Raw genomic sequence first — 17,679 nt, 5'->3', positions numbered from 1 at the left:
TATTGTACAGTATAAATTGATTTTTTTTCCATCATTTTGCTAGTAACTTTCTACGTCTCTTTTATTGACAGTGCTGATTCTTAGATATAAACTTATAAAATAAATTAATCCTATCGATTCAATGTATAAATTAAACGATGGATTGGCAGATAACCTACTTTTTCGTAATTGTTAATTTTTCGTTTTAAATCTTCAAAGTGAAACATTGTCGATCTAAGGATTTGTCATTTTTTAAATTTTTATTTGCTTAATTATTTTTATCTCGTGAACCTAGTCTTTGAAACTTAATGCTCTTTAATTATGAGCTTAGGTTTCGTCGATTGCAAAAGTATTTTCGTATTCTCTTAAATCTTTCCTTAAATTATTATTATCGATATGGAAAAATATATAGTGGTTAAGTTATAATTACTGAATTTAAATATTTTTATCATTACTTTTTTTTTTTTTTTTTTTTTTCATCGTTTATACTTTTTCTCATCCAAGTGTGGTCAAGATAGAGAGAGAGACTATAGGTAATTCCTATTAGAAAAATGAATTTATACATATGGAAGATCAATAAATTAGAAAGTGCTATGGCAAGTGCTGAATAATTTTTTTTTGCTAATTAACGCTTAACAATGCATTAATATACTGGCTAGTTATAACCAGAAATCTGATACACATTTCCCTTGTCTTCAAGATGAGAGGCAGGTCAATTTTTCTTACGTTTCTTTACATTTTTTTTTTTTTTAATTTTTTTTTATTGATATGGTTCTAATACTAGAAAGTGCGAATAATACTTCATTATGGGGGTTAGTTAAATTGCAGGGCCGGATTTCGTGCAAGATATGGCTTTTATGGAGAAAGACGAGAAGCAAGAATTCTCTGTTTTTTTTTTTATTTTATTTTATTTTGAAAAAGAAAATTTTCACGTATTATTGTCGTTATATTATTATATGTATATACGTATATGTATTTATATGTATATGTTATAATTAATATAAAAATCGAAGCTAAGATTCGGTGTTGGTAGGTTGTTCGCTAGAAAAATGACACGAAAGGAGGTAAATTTTATAATTTGGTAATCGTTTCATTTTTTTTTTTTTTTTTTTTTTTTTTTTCATAATTACAAAGTGTTAAATACTTTTTTTTTGTAATGCATTTCTCTGCTGACTGCGAAAAAACTTTATTTTAATAATTATTTTAGACTCGCGACAACCCTGCTATTTTCTCTTAATTATCTTTATACGAAATCACGTAAATTCTTTTCACTTTAAATCTTCGCTCATGTTTGCAGGTATTGTGAGTAGCGAATAAATAACAGATAACAACGCTTCCTTTTTTCCATTTTTTTTTTTTTTTTTTTTTTTTTTTCCATCAGAATGATTTTATTATATTATTTGTTTTGGTAATTTTTTAAAATCAGAATTCGCAACTTTCCAAAAAGTTCCCATAAAGAGACAATGAATATTTACCACTTGGACCATTTTTAAGTATCAAACGGTATGTGGTTTATTATTCGTATATATGTTTATTTATTTATTTATTTATTTTTTTTTTTATTAGACAAGTTTCAAAAATGAAAATGCAAAACGACGAAGGCTCTTTTTTTATTTTTCTCATTGTATGCGAATAATTTTCTTTTCATTTTCTTATTAAATCGTCTTTGCCGATCGACAAATGTTCGTACCATCGACAGCAAGTATTAAACTCGACGATGCGTTATTTTAAAAAAACAAAAAAAAATCGTTTACAAGAAACATGTAGTTGTTGATTTGTTTTTTGTTTGATTGGCAGAAAAATCGACATCGACCAAGTTCTCGAGGATCGAGTAAAAAAAGAAATTTGGCGCAGCACAAACACACTCACACATCCACGCTAGAATACGCACAATTTTACAGCAGAGGAGTAGTACGGCTCTCTTGAACCTGCTTTTTGCATCTCACTTTCACGCGCATGGCTATAACAGACTTTTTTCTTCATCCTACAGTCTTTTATACAAACTAGTTACTCTTTTGACTTTTTGAGCTCACCCACGCATAGTTTCACGAGGAGAATCAACTCGACTGATACCGCAAATTGACGCAATTGACTAAGCCATTTATTTTTTCCTCATTACAATTTTATTATAATTCTTCGTTGTACCATTTCTCATTTTATTGCTAATTTTATTGCTGAAATGATTATTGTCAATTTTCTTGAGATACATTTCAAGATTTGCTTAACGAGGTTGAATTAAAAGTTTTTCCAGAGAACTTTCAAAAATAATCACTCCTTTAGGATATTATTTTAATTTCGCTTTCGCGAGACCAATGAAATCACATGCTCGTCCTCCTCGTGTACACATCACCGAATAACCTTTCGACAAAAATCTAGCTGTCACTGTAGCATCTCGCACTTTGTTCCGCCAAATTTTCTCCTCGCAAATTCACATAGTACTGGACGCGTTCCCATTATAATTCAAGCACTCTATAGAGAATCTCCAGTATTATGTAGCAGTAGTGGTAATGGGAGAGGCGGCTGCTTTTGCTGGCTCATGGCTGCACGCGTACAACTTTTGCACACAAAACCTCCTCGAGAACTCGCCTATCTCTGTCATTGTGTACGTGGGTGTTTATTTATTTAATTTTTTTTTTTTTTAATTTTCTATTTTTCTATCAATGTTATTTTTATTTTACACTTTGTGTGTATAATATGTGACGACTTAAAGTTATACGAGCGCATCGGTATCATTTTATTTTTGCTCGTGTCTTTATTTGTTTATTTATTCAAATTTTTTTTTTTTTTTTTTTTTTTTCTTTATTCTTGTTTTATCTAATAATCGTAAGTAATAATCATTGCGTGATTTCGGGAGAGAGAAAATTTCTTAAACACGGGAGTCCCTGTACATATTTATACAAGTTACAATATTTATATATGTATATAACTCGGCAATTGCTCAAGTCTTTATTGAGTGTCGTGTAAATGTTTTTCCCTTTTCGTATGATTACACCTCGATATCTCATATTCTCTCTCTCTCTCTCTCTTTATCTCATGATGGAAAAATCGAATGGTGATCAATTAAAGAGTACATTGATGTTATTTTACTTTATTTTTTCATTTTGAAACTCAAATAATTATGTTACAGACAGGCTATGTTTCGAGCACGCTTTCATAACGTGGCAGTCAGTGCGAAAGAAATTTACTGTCTCTACGAATGTTCTTGATTGACTTCGCGTCGATTCTTTCATTATACACCACTCGATCTTTCATCCTCGAGGCTCGCAAATATACGAATCGTCCTCACATTTTCAATTCTGAAGCGTCCTCCCTTTTTCATTTTTTTTTTTTTTTTTGTTCATACATATATATATTTCACTTTATTCTATGTTTATCAAGACCGATACAAGATTGTTTTTTTTTTCAACTCTCATCTTTTTGCTCGTTATTTTAACGAGACTTCGTATGGTACAAAAAACAAATTGACAAAACAATAAGTTGTTATTTATTTTTTTTTTTTTTTAATAATGTAAGTTTTGCACAAGAACTCCAAAATTCTCTGCGATAATATTATATATCATCCTTTTGTTTACGTAATACTTTTTAAGAATACAACTTAAATTACGAAATGGCCTTAAATTTTCTGCTGCTTCTGCCCTCGACCCCTTTAATTGCATACACGTATGTATGTGTGTGTATGTATATATGCTTGAGAGTATGCTGGTTTGATTCGTACATAACGTTCTTTTTTTCTTCATTCCCAGTAAAGATTTGCTAGTGCAAAATTCTCGGCTGTACAGAGAACGCTTGATTATTATCATGATACAGGCAAATTTTTTCGAGCCTATAATAATTTCGTGATCGCAATAACAAGCAACCTTACTTCCTCAATTAACTTTTTTTATTTTTGCTGGACACACGATACGACATACTTAGACGTGCTCACGAGAATTTTTACACAACAAATCTTTACTGGGATTCGAAATTTCGTATGTATTTATATATATTTTTTTTGTTTATTCGAAAAAGCCGTGGAAGTAGTCGAAAGTCGCGAGTGTGCTTTAATTTGGGATAATTAATAATAGATTCAAGAAGATTTCTTTCATTTTTATATTTCTTAAATATTTGCTTTATTTTTTTTTTCTTCTCTTAATTCGTTATCCCTTAATGATTTTTTTTTTTCTGAATTTATTTATACAGAGAGAGAATAGTAGTTTTTAAATAGGCCTATTTTGGATGTGATTTCTTGAGTTATAATATTTTTTATTATTAAATTTTTTTTTAATTTAATTTTTTTTCCTCAAACGCAGTCCGTATATTTATGAGCTTGATAAAAGGTGTCGGTTACTTTCATTAAATTTTTCTTACTGGAAAAAATGTGACAATACTCCCGGTTTCTGTTAACCATAACTTGTTTTGTCATTTATTGATTTTAATTTCATTCTTCGTTTTTCACTTAACATCATCCGTTCATTATTATCGTTATTATTTTTTTTTGGATTTGTTTATTTTTTTATTTAACAAACGAAGAAAACAAAGAAAGTCTTAACAGTAATAATTTACACGGTTATGCTAGAGTTACACAAGTCTTTTCTTTCATTACTTGGACGCAATAGTTTTCATTATTTTTATTTTTTTTTTATTTTGGCTAGTAGCTGAAAAAGTGGCAAAACGTCTTACACTATATCTCCTGTCCGACCTCGTAATAATACAAACGCCTGTCTGTCTTTCTCTATACTTTCAATTATCGTCAAAAAACAGTCTGTCCTTTGGTTTCACGTACACTTAAATTCAACCTGCTGACGTATGGAAAAAATTTCGACTATCAGCTAAAAATGTCGCTCTTCATTGTCAAAAAGTTTACCTCCTTATCCTCGTATTTTTTTTAAAGTTCACCTGTACGGGAAATACTGGGGATAGCTTAAATATCGTTTAATCTTTCTTTATTTTTCATTTATTTAAATAGTAATTTAGTAGTTATGCGATAATATCTTAATAAGGCCCAGTAAGGCTGTGTGGGGCACAACGAACTGTCCCACAAAATTTAATATAACTTTAAAAACGCCCGTTCTTTAACTTTTCTTTTTATATTGCCGTGCTTGTCCTTTGTGTCACCGTAGTCTTCGTAAATATACTAGTGTACTTTTTTTCCTTCACACGACAAGGGTATTACGTGAGTGTGTGTTTTTACGTGTACTTAAGTGTTTGTGTAGTCAACTGGTGCGTCAGTATTAAAAAGCGTCTCTATAGCACTTTCACTTATCTCTCAAAAGCTTCTCTCTTTCAAGTTCTCTCTCTCTCTCTCTCTCTCTCTCTCTCTCTCTTTGGTGTATAAGTTTCCACCAAAATTTAAACGTTAGCTAAATCCAGCAACTTCTTCATTCTTTTCTTTTCATTTTCAAGTGTATGATTTGCTTTCACGAAAAAAAAATCATAAATTTCCTAGAACAATTTCCTTGGCATTTCAGGATGTTCATCCAAAAAATTTTTGAATCAAAATCAGTCAGCCCTATCGTGTAACTCTCGGCAAACGAGCATTGTTTTATTAACAATTTTTTTTTCTTTTCATTATTGTCATAAACTTTTTGTTTTTTTCGCATCATTAATTTTTTTTTTATTTTCTTTCGTTTCTTAATTTTTAAGAATGATTATTGTTAACGTCACTAACCCGTCCATCGTTTCAAGCTTTGTTAGAAAATCCACGTGGAATCGTTCCGACGTTTTTTAAATTTTTAAAAAATTTTTCATTTCTTGTTTTTTTTTCAATTTGGAGTTTGCCTATTTTTTTCTGTAAATTCTCATTCCTCGTCTTCGTAGCCCATTTCTCCTTGTTTTTATAATAATTATTATTTTACTTGTAACTATTAAATTTAAATATAATAACTAGCTTTCTTGCGTCTTTTGTATGTATAAGTTTAACTAACTTATGGAATGCCCTATAAGATTTATTTTAAAGTTTACAAACTGTTTTCAAGAGATATTGGTTAATTCAACATGCTTTGTAAAATTTTCAAAACTTACATTATATTATTACACCTTCGACTCTCTTTAGGTTATTCTCTTTTCTTTCATTTATTTATTTATTTATTTTTTTAAATTTTATTAATCAATAATATAATTAATAGTATTTTTTATTCTCTTAGCCTTTGAACTTTTAATTATTTTTTCGCCCATCCTTCCGGCGCTTGAATTTCCTTTTTTTTTATCACGCGCGCATGTATATATAATATATATTTATAAGATTTATATATAGATTTTTTTTATCGTACTTCCACTTTGTTTTAAATCGTTACTCGATACTTTCAATACGTTTCGCATAAAAAACAAGGCAATTGAGTTTTTTTTTTTTTAGTTTACACTTAAACCTTAAACGCTTTTTTTCTTTTAATATATATGTACACATATATATTTATGAATGATAAATATATACGCATAAGGTTCCGTTAAATCACCTCGTATATACATATGCTCGCATTGTTATATTAGCAACTAATAAAAAAAGGACTAAGCTCTCGATACCAAAAAGAATATGATACCTCAACTGATGCGGCATTTCTTCTCTTTTCTTCCTTGCGTTTACACTCTCTCTCTCTCTCTCTCTCTCTTTCACTTTTCTAGCCTATAATCGACTGATTATTTGCCTATTTCCCTTGCACGCTCACTTTTTTTCTCCACATTCCACTCTCTCCCTCTCTTTCTTTATATATATATATATATATTTCTTTTACGTTAATTAAGCAACTTTACAATTTTCTCCCAATTTCCTCGTACGATTTCTAGCTATTCATGCTTGAGCTCCTTCTCCCGCATTATTTTTTATTAACTTCATTGCATTTGTCTAATTTTGTCCAATAAGCGTAGCGACCTCGTCGCTCGAAGAACGTCTCGATGATATCCAAGCACGTGTTGGAAAACATAACGAGAGAGAGAAAAAAAAAAAAAAAAAAAAAAAGGGAAGAAAAAGAAAAAGAGACTGAGAGTCCCTCGCGAGATTTTCTAAGGACAGCCACACTCGTCGACGACCATTTTTGGCAAATCGCGCTTGAATATGTTCGAGTCCATGCCGTAGTAGATGAGCGATATCGACGAGAACTTGAGGGGCGCGCAGCATGGCTGTATGCCCGAAAGCTGGTCCATCTTGCGGAACTCCTCGATCACGTGGCTGTAGTAATTCGGATAGGTGTCCGGCGTCCGGTGGCCTGCCCCACAGTCGCCTCGGCAATAGTTTGCGTAGTAACTGGAAAAAAAGAAATCCAAGCCAATTGGTTGTTAGTTTCATTGATTTTTTGTCTTTATTACAAATTTGTATAGTCAAGATGTGATTCAATCGATGTGAACAAATTTTGTTACAGTTATTCAGTATACAACCATTTGTAGATACAAGCTCGGAATGTTAGTACCATATTACTTGTAAGCTTTCAATCTAAACTCCAGAATTTTGTTAACTCGAACCGATATTATTATATTTTTTTATATTTTTTTCCTCTTTTTAAAATAGAATTAAGATTTTATTTATAGTTTAAGAATATAATACGCTGATATTAAAATTAATCTTGAAAATTTTTTTGCTATTTTGTAAAAAGGAAAGAGCCGCTGCAATACCCCTGCAATGCGTAGCTGTTGTATACTTTTACTCTGCCTCATGGATTTCTATTTTCATTGATGTTTTTTTCCACTAAAGAATTTATTATGTTATACAATAATATTTATTTTTGATTTGATCGATATTTGAGTATTATTAAATGGTGGTTTTTTGTTAATAAATAAATAGCTTGAATATTTGTGACTCATAAAAAAAATTAAAAAATTGAAAAACTGAAAAAAAAACATGTCTCAATTATATAAGAAAAATTAATTTAAATATTTTGACATCATCACTTTTTTTATACTTAAGAATATCTATCTTAGCTTTAAGATTTTTTATATTTGTTATTTTGTATTTGTCTAGGAACAACTCACAAATTACATTTTAGTTGTTGAAGCAGCTGAAAACTAAAATTTTTTTAATGTTTCATCCTACAAAAAACTAATTTGAGACGATCAAAATGGTGCAATCGAAACAGTTTTTTTATGTATTTTTTATGTACAATATAATATGAAAACCAATAGTTTTTTACCTAACAATTCCAAAAGATAGTAATCTAATTATTTTATTATGAGTAAAGTTCATATTAAAGCTTATAACTAGTTTATACTGTAGACAGTTATTACATTCACAGTAAAGGGGAGACAAAAACCAGTCAGATTATGTCCTGATTTCTTTGCATGAAATAAAAATTATTTTAACTTTTATTAATTAAATTTCAGTTAAACTATAGCTAAATTGATTTATTAAAGTTAAATTAATAAATTATTGAATGAGTATGATTTTTATTAGTCAAAATTTTTATGAAATTTTAGGTAAGTTTAAGTTGTATTTATTCTATTTTTATTTAGTTAGGAGATAACTTTTATATTTTGGAAGTCTGAAACTAGTATAAAGTTAGTGGAATACGACACACACTCCACTTTTGTATACATACAGTGAATATTACAGTCAGGTATGAAACGTTCTACGTTATTCAAGATATAAAAGTTACTTATTTTTAAATAAAATATAATTCAATAAGTAGTTAAAAGACTAAACAGTTAAAATGTTTTTTAATTTTTAATTTATTTTTTTTTTGTAGGAAAATTTTGACGTTATAATGGCAATGTGTTGTCATTTTATCTCGTCATAGTGTTTCATTTATAAGATAATAAAAAAAATTATCCAGCAAAAACTGAGCCATTGACAGCATTCAGATATTTTTTTGGGTTGTAGGACGTGCAGGCTTCTGTAGTCACAAATTAGGTTAGAAAAAATATTTATTTAATCGCATGAAGAAGCCATGATGCCTAGCAATAACCTTAAGCGTAGTTGCGGGTAGACTGTAGATAAGCGAGCACAAGGTTCAATTAGAACAAAAAAGTACTAGAATTAGGTAGACGTAGGTTGTTAAAGGTACTTATAAATATAAGACCAAAAAAAAGGCACTCCCAATGTACTGGCATTGCAATCTGCTTAAGCAACTTCAAAAAATCCGCAGCACATTTTTTCAACACCTCGGTAATTAAATTTCTAGATTACTCACTTTAAAACCCCGACACTCCTTCTCCACGCCGTCATCGACGACGACATAATGTAATTTATAAAAAAAAAAAAAAAAAAAAAAAAACCATTTTACACTTCGTTTTTGCACTCGAACAGCTTCCCTCTACACCACTACCACGTCTTATCAATAATTTCCGAATAATCCGCCACCGCCAGCTGTCGATGCACATATTATGCCCTGTCGGTTTCATGATGCCCTACGAATGTCTGTTACGTGTATTCGAGATTATACGAAGAGTAGGGAGAAAAAAAAAAGAAGAATAGTATGGGCACCTATCGTCACTTCTCGCGCGTGCAAAGCCAATGACGGCGCTTTGCGTTCATCCATGTTGTCTGCGTGTTTTCGCTTCGATTCGTGTATACAACCGCGGACACCTGTAATGATGGATTAGGTTGTTGGAGAGAAAACTATACGTGTGGATATAGTAAGTAGTGTACATTCGACGACAGAGATCCATACTTGTCAAACTCTTCGTACACCTGCATACGTACATACGTAACTTCCTCGTGTCTTTTTTTTTTTTTTTTTTTTTCTTTCCCCTATTTTTGCATGCAGCACTTGGTTCCGTCGTACATATATGCATGTCGTCTAGATGCACATAAGTTGGCTTACAAGAAAATATGACCTGATTCTTATGCGGCGTTGAGAATATAGATTTTGTAATTTATATCGCGGGCGCACAAGTATATAGATTTCTATTGACCTTTATGTAAATTAGGTTCCTTTTTTTTCATCTGCTTTCATATATGTATGTATGTATGTACGTGTAGAAACTCAAAGGAAAAAAACGCTCGTAAGACCACTGCCAAAACCTTGACATACACCGTTTTTTTCCTACGAATTTCTTATATCATACGCTAGATAGATAGTTCGCGCGCAAGCGTTGTTCCGCGTGTGTACGTAAGAACGGCGTATACATAGGTATATATAAGACCGAAGCTGAAAATTGGGCCAAATATCGGTCTCTGAATTAGGAGAATAGCCTTTTCTGGCCTCGCGTGGCCATCTCTTTATTAAATTTTAATTTTTATAGCTCTCTTTTCCTTTGCTCCAAAAAATTATATAATGCTTGTACTCGTCGTGTTGGCGTATTGTGTTGGAGGACATTTTTTTATTAATCGTCTTGTTTGAAGCTAGAAATCACAAATTTATATAAATTTCTATCAGTTCTGTTATAATTTGCTAATGAATGTTTAGTTATTTATCTGATAAATAATATACAAGGGTCGGTCCCTTCTTACACTTTATCTTACAAAAGTTACAGTTCATTATTTTTAAAATTGTTTTACTTTTACTTTAATTATATTTCTGTGAATTTATTTTTTATATTTTTACCAAGGGCTTCATTTATTAATAACAATTGTTTTCAATCTACATTCAATCTCAAATAAATTATGACAAGATAAAGACATGATGCTTCTGTATACGTTTTTCAGTAAAATCTTTGTTCTCATCTATAAGATATTTTTTTTCCCAAGTTAATTATCATTCATAAGTATTAAATTGATTATTTATATTTAAATCGTTTGGAAATTTATCTTTATATATTATCTTCAACCCCCTTATTGCAACAAAATTGATACTTCGGTTACCCACAAGACACAATGTATTGTGTGTAAAATGGTGAATATGAAGATAAGAGTTCTCAATAAATGTTTCCGGAACAATTTTTCCATAAAATAGTTTCCTATTTTAAAATTTTTTAGAGATGTTAGTATTTTTTTAATGGATTATTAAAAAAAAAAAAAAAAAAATACTTGTACATCGTAAATAGTTTTCTTATTTTGTAAAAAATAAATATAAGTATTTTAAAATTCATGTAAATAATTATTAAACTATCTAAATCGATTTGCACACAACAGAATCAATTTGGTTCTTATTTCGTAAGAGTAAAAATTTTTGTTTAATATTATTCACAAATTGTAATGAATAATTGGAGAATAATTTACAAAGGCTTGAAAGGCATTAAAACAAAGAATTATAATTGAAAAAATTATAATACCTTCAAGGCATTTGAAAGTAGGAAAATTATATTGTTTATATCAGTTGTACATTTACTGTGAAATAAGTAGTGGTTTCAAATAGTCTCATAAAATATCTTACAAAAATACAAGTAGTGTAACATGAGTTAATTAAACAGAAAAATATCCTTTATATTGCAATGGACACAATTATAATTAAAGACTATTTGATGATTTCGCTATTATAATTTAAAAATGAATTGAACTTGGACGTGCTTAATTCACCAACTCTTATACATTTTTAACTTGTAACTTGTATAGTGCATTAGTAATGATGCATTGTAACATATTTATTCAATTATGAATATTATGCACATACGACGATGATACGTAATGTAAAAGTTTAATAAATTTTTAATTACGATTTAAAAATATATTTAAAATCATTAATTATGGTTTTGCATAAATTGCATACCAAAAGTCTATTGAGTAAGTAGTTTGCGACTTAAAGACGATATCAGCTCTTTTACATCAACGTACATACTGATCTATCAGACTGTTGCGGTGTTTTTGATGATTTTGAATAGTTTTGTACCGAATCGCTATTAACACGTGCAGTTGCTAACCCAAAAACCACGATGCCAAAAAAAAACTCACCCTTCCGGCGCAATAATCCAGTCGTCCCAGCCGAGCTGGGCAAAGTTCACGTAGAATCTCTCCTTGCAGCACTGGCCCCTCGCCGCGCCTGTGCACTCGACCGCCCTTCTCCTGACCCTCTTAACGGGCTTGGGGTCCGTCCTTACAACCAAAAAGGGCCGGTCTGGATCCTGCGTGCCTGGAAAAAAAAAAAAAAAAAAAAAAAAAATCGTTTTTGCCCCACATTTCAAAGTCATCGGTCAACCAGAGCCAAGCGGTTATATTTTACAACGCCCCAAATCGCCGTCACCGCGTCGCCCGTGCCACGCACACTCTTTCCTTCCACACACATATTCTTTTATTTTTCCCTTCCCGTACTCCTCTTTTCTTTATACACTCGCGCTTCTCGTTACTTTTTATTTATGTAAGTGTGCACGACTAGCGACCGGCCGGCGCTATTATATCACGCGAGCGTACTTATATACGCATATAGGTATACATACATACACGCATTACCCGGCGGCCACTAGGCACTGCAGTTTAACATCGGCAACGATTCACCGAGTCGCGCGCACATCGATTTTTACCGTGTAAGATGCTACCACGTATGTAAGTATATGTACATGTAAAATATATATACATGTATACGTAGTGCGAACATTGTCTTGGTACTTTTGTAATTTTATCGCAGGTAAAATATACATATGCATATGTATAAGACATATAATCAAGGCAATGCGCGAATACACGTATGAACAAAACGATAGAGTGCATACGAGAGAGAGAGAGAGAGAGAGAGACAGTGCTGTGAATACCGAAATGAATAAAGGCATAGGTAAGCGGAAGGGAAGAAGAAGAAGAAAAAATGAAGAAAATATAAAGACCCACGCGTCATTAGCCTATATGGATTGAGGTACTATACTCACGTGTATTGTAATTTTCCGTCCTTTTATTCGCGGCATCTATATAATACGTGCTACGGGCATACCTACGTATAATGACGCGTGACGCGCGTACACACATTCTCCGCGTTGCGTGGACGTAAGTGTAACGGAGCTCTATTATAAAAGGTGCAAGCGGCTACGTATACATATGTACATGTGGGAAAATGCAGTGGCCGCAACTTGAATGTAATCTTGTACACATACTACTTACCTTTGCTATTTAAAGACGGTTCTATAACGTGGGGCGAATGACCGCCGAAGGTGGACAAGTGTACGTGGGAGCCGCATCCTGTGCAATCGACGAGGAGGGTCAGCTTGTCACGGTTGTTGAACGACTGGTACGTGCTCGCTACGACCCTTGTTACGTCGAATTTTTGCCAACCGAGCTGGCCGATGTTCACCACCAGCGACGTCACTAGCTCCAGGTGCTGGCTCAGCTCCTGCAAAGTGACCCTCGTTGTAATTTTCATTGTCACCACTGTTCGACCGCATACTTTTGTACGTGACTGTCATTTTTACCATTTTCATCCTTTTTTTTTTTTTATTCAATTTTGTGTCTAATTTTTTTGGTATTTCTTATTTATATCTTATACAAGTCTTAAAGGATCTAGTTTCACACGCTTTATTACGAGTTATTCATAAGTATAAGCGACAGGTACTAAAATAATTTTTGTTTCTTTTTTGTGACATTCTATAAAGTGTAAATTCTTGCATGATTTACTAATGCATTGTAATATTTTATATTATTACCGCTCAAAGAGTGCAATAAAATTATTTATGTGTATGCAAATAAATCGTCATTGATTACAATTTTGTACAAATTGAAAAATAAAAATCATACCCATCTACCACGATCGTTATCGTTTTCTATTATTTTTTTACCCTACAAATATAATGTTAAGTTATTACTTGAGCTTACATGTAATGTTCTGGATCATTTGGGGGTGATTTTTATATTTATCAAATCTCTGCTTACTTGGGTATTGATTTATATTCAATTTTTTTAGGTAGCTTATATTGGGGTAATGAGTCTTATAGAAGAAGGATTTAGTAGTAACTTGAACAGATTAAAAGTTTTTATTGAAAGTGAAAAAAAAAAATTAAAAAAAATAAAATAAAACAAAATGCAATGAAATAAAATTTGTTTGCAGAAAAGTAAATTTCAATACAAACGCAGCTTTGAAGTTTGACGTAAAAATTAGTACAGCTCAAGGAGGTGTGAAAATTCAATATTGACAGTTGATTAAAAGTAAAGCAGGCTTTAGAGAAAAATGTATGTCCAACGAGTGTTAAAAAGAGTCTCGGAGTGAGTATTCACGAGAAGAAGAATCGTGGGAGGAGGGGGGAATGCGTGACAAAGGCACGGAGAAATAGACGGAGAAGAGGAAGAGACTAAAACATACAAGCCGAACAAGTGTCCGACACACTGTAGGCGCGGCGAGAAGTGTCATAAGAGTACAGGGGGAGGGGGAGAAATAAGGGTGTTAAAGCCCCTACGTACGCCCCGCGTCGCTTAAGAATCATTCACAACTACAGAATTACGACTGTTTCGCGATGTACCTGTAGTGCATTACATTACAGTACGCCTTTTCCGTGCGGGGAAACCTCGCAACTGAAGCTGTACTGTTCGTACTTAGCAGCTTGTACGAACAACATGGCCCGTTCGTAGGGAGTGGGGGTGTATGTTATATCAAACGAATATAGACCGCGAGAGATTGGCAAAGGTTTTAATCGGATTAAATGGTAATAAATCAAATGAGATTGCTTTTCCCCTGTCCTTCCCTCAGCTCTTTTTCTGTTACTTAACTTTACTCTGTCTTCTTTCCACTTACGTGAGTTCACCCTTCCCCAACCCTACTTCAACTCTTTTCTTCTAGTTCTACTGTACTTAGCTGTGCCTCTTTTCCCGGGTTACGATTTTTCTCTCGCAATATCGACAAACTCAATTGGTGGTTATAAGGTATGGATAATTGAGTTGACAAAATATTTATCGCTCTATTCATACAGGGAATCAGTGACGCAATGGATCTAGTTTATAGATAACTTGACAGATTATAGAATTTTTTTTATTTATTAAAAAAAATTTTTTTTATTTTAATTCATTTTTTTTTATTATTATTTTTACATTTTTACTGACTTTACTCTTTTTTGTTTTCCTTTTTTTTATACAGTCTGCAGTAAAGGTGTTAGTCCACTTAAAAATATAACGCATTTTAACCACAATTTCAATTTTTGGCAATTAAATCAGTACTGTTTCTAACGATCATTTTTCACCTTTGAAATCAGTTTGTTTTTGTTTTTTTAACAAATTTTTATTTAGAACTTTACAGTCATGAATTTAATTTTAAGTTTATCAAAATACTTATGTAATAAAATGAATTTTACTTCCATTACTTTCAACGTAACTGACTGATAGATAATTTAATTGCAAAAATTAAGTAGAAACAGACATGTAGGGTAAGACAAGCTATCGATACGTAGAGAAATTTAAATGACTTAAACTTTTGTATAGTCTGTCGTAAGGGTGTTATTACTATAAAAAACATCATGATTTAAGTTATGACTTTAATTTTTAACCCTTTGATTAGTGTTGTTTCAAACAACCCCTCTTTCTGGTTGAAAATTTTTTTATTTTACTTTTTTTTCAGTATTTAGAACTTTCCAGTCACGAGTTTCATCTTCAATTCATCAAAATACTTATTCAATAAAATGAATTTTTCTTCCTTTACTTTCAACGTAACTGACTGAGAGATAATTTAATTGCAAAAATCAAGTAGAAACAGAGGTGTACGGTAAGACAAGCCATCGATAGGTAGAAAAATTAAGTGACTTAACGTTTTGTACTGTCTGCTGTAAGGGTGTTATTACAATAAAGAAATATCATGATTTAAGCCATGACTTTAATTTTTGACCCTTTGATTAGTGTTGTTTCAAACGACCACTGTTTCTCTCTTGAAATTTATTTGTTTGTTTTTGTTAGTATTTACAACTTTCCAGTCACGAGTTTCATCTTTAATTCATCAAAATACTCATGCTTTAAAATGAATTTTACTTCTTTAACTTTTTAAGTAACTGAGAGCTAAATTATTTGCAAAAATTAAGTAGAAACAGACGTGTAAGGTAAGACAAACCATCGAAAAGAAGATAATATTAAGTGATCTAACATTTTGTACAGTCTGTCGTAAGGGTGTTATTACGATAAAAAGACATCATAATTTTAACCGTGACTGTAATTTTTAACCCCTTTGATCAGTGCTGTTTTCTAACGACCACTCTTTTTCTCTTAAAATTTATTTGTTTTTAAATTTTTTATTTTTTTTTGGTATGTACAACTTTTCAGTCACGAGTATCATCTTCAATTCATCAAAATACTCATGCAATAAAATGAATTGAACTTCCTTTACTTTCAACGTAACTGACTGAGAGCTTATTTATTTGCAAAAATTAAGTAGAAACAGAAGCGTAAGGTAAGGCAAGCTGTCGATACGTAGAGAAATTGACGTTACCTGAACTTTTACTTTCTTATATTTCTTCTTTTATTTGTACATAGTTTGTCGTAAGAGTATTATTGCAATTAAAAAAATTATGATTCAACCATAATTTTAATTTTTGGTATCGTGATCAGTGCTGTTTGTAACGACTCCTCTTTGTCTCTTGAAATTTTATTTTTTATTTTTTATTTTTATTTTATTTTTTTTTAGTATTTAGAACTTTCCAGTCACGAGTTGAATCTCAAATTCAACAAAAACCCGTGCAATAAAGTGAATTTTACTTCCTTTACTTTCAACGTTACTGAGATTTAACCTGTTTGAAAAAATTAAGTAGAAACAGGCGCGTTAGGTAAGACGAGCCATCAATAGGTGGGAAGTTAAATTGACCTGACTTTTTATTTGCGAGAATTGATTTAAACAACAAAATTAATTAATTGTAATAGGTTTAAAAAAACATTATTAGCTAATCTAGAAGTGGATTAAAAATTGATCGCAAGATATTATAATGTTGCCATTATCAAACAGAAAAGCCAAATATCAATGTACTACCTTTCCGCGCAAATGCGTCACGTTGCCGCAGCGCACCCTGAACACCCAGAGGGTGATGTTTCTCTGGTTTTTCAAGTTTTGTCGGTGAAGCTGGTAATGGTGCGCGTGCCTCAGTTCGACTCGGGCCCAGAGCATCGCTTTCTTGATGCTGAAGGGCTCCATCGCCGGCTCGCTACTGGATAACGGGAACTCTAATAGTGGCTGGCCGTTCAACGTTCGCCCTGAAAATCAAATGAAGCATATGACAAAAATCATTGACATGTATATTTACTTCGGGCTATGCTTCATTTTTAAGACCAAATTGTTGTTTATTGTTTTACGAAATAATGTTATTTCGTTGCGTGCATCTGGGAAAAAGGGAAACTTGGGATTCCTCGAAGAAAAGGGACAATTCAACTTTGGGTCGGCAAAATTTTTTTTAGTTTAAGGGATGATTTCTAGCTTTGATTTATAAGCATACATTTTGATATGGAATCCAATAATCTGATCATCTTGTGATAAAAGATCTAAAGATAAAAAAAAAGTTTACAGACCAAGTGTTAAAAAAAATATTATAGTGTCTATGGTAGTGAAATTCTTCAATCAGCATATTTATATTTGTGCCCCAATTATGATCACCCGCTTTTTTTACTAACTTATTTTTTTGACACATCGTGAGAAAGTTTGAGAATTTTTTATACTTTTACGAACACTAAACTACTCAAATGTATATGCGCCCACTTCGCATACTGGCACTAAAACTTACCACATAGAATGCTAAAAAAGTTTTTACGCATAAAACATATGTACTCGCTCATTGAATACTAAAATTGAATCTAGAAGTCACAAATACTTAGAATCACGTTACCCACCGTCTTGTAAATAAAATATTTCAAGTCTACCCAGCAATAGGCACCTGTTTCAAGTTGACTATACGAGTAAAAATTTTTTAACGCGCATACCAATACAAACATCATTATTGAAAGCTATTTTCGAGTGGATGCAATATCCTTCGAGCTTTGAGTTT

General features: G+C 31.8%; 1 protein-coding gene across 1 annotated transcript in view; it reads right to left on the bottom strand.

The window, feature by feature from the left end:
- Positions 1-6,894: 6,894 nt before the first annotated feature.
- Actbeta (inhibin subunit beta) overlaps positions 6,895-17,679 on the bottom strand; it is a 59,414-nt gene continuing 48,629 nt past the window's right edge. Inside the window, exons 2-5 of the mRNA XM_089592534.1 lie at positions 16,674-16,894; positions 12,838-13,073; positions 11,711-11,902; positions 6,895-7,195 (exon numbers count right to left, since the gene is read on the bottom strand). Coding sequence (XP_089448660.1) covers positions 6,955-7,195; positions 11,711-11,902; positions 12,838-13,073; positions 16,674-16,894 — 890 coding nt within the window. The 3' untranslated portion in view covers positions 6,895-6,954. The remainder of the gene's footprint in view (positions 7,196-11,710; positions 11,903-12,837; positions 13,074-16,673; positions 16,895-17,679) is intronic.

Source organism: Copidosoma floridanum, unplaced genomic scaffold (genome assembly GCF_036245765.1).
Source record: "Copidosoma floridanum isolate Cflo_tuat_1 unplaced genomic scaffold, Cflo_Japanese_pri ptg000019l, whole genome shotgun sequence".
NCBI lineage: Eukaryota > Metazoa > Arthropoda > Insecta > Hymenoptera > Encyrtidae > Copidosoma > Copidosoma floridanum.
The sequence above is the reverse complement of the archived record's forward strand: the minus strand, read 5'-3'. Positions and strand labels throughout refer to the sequence as shown.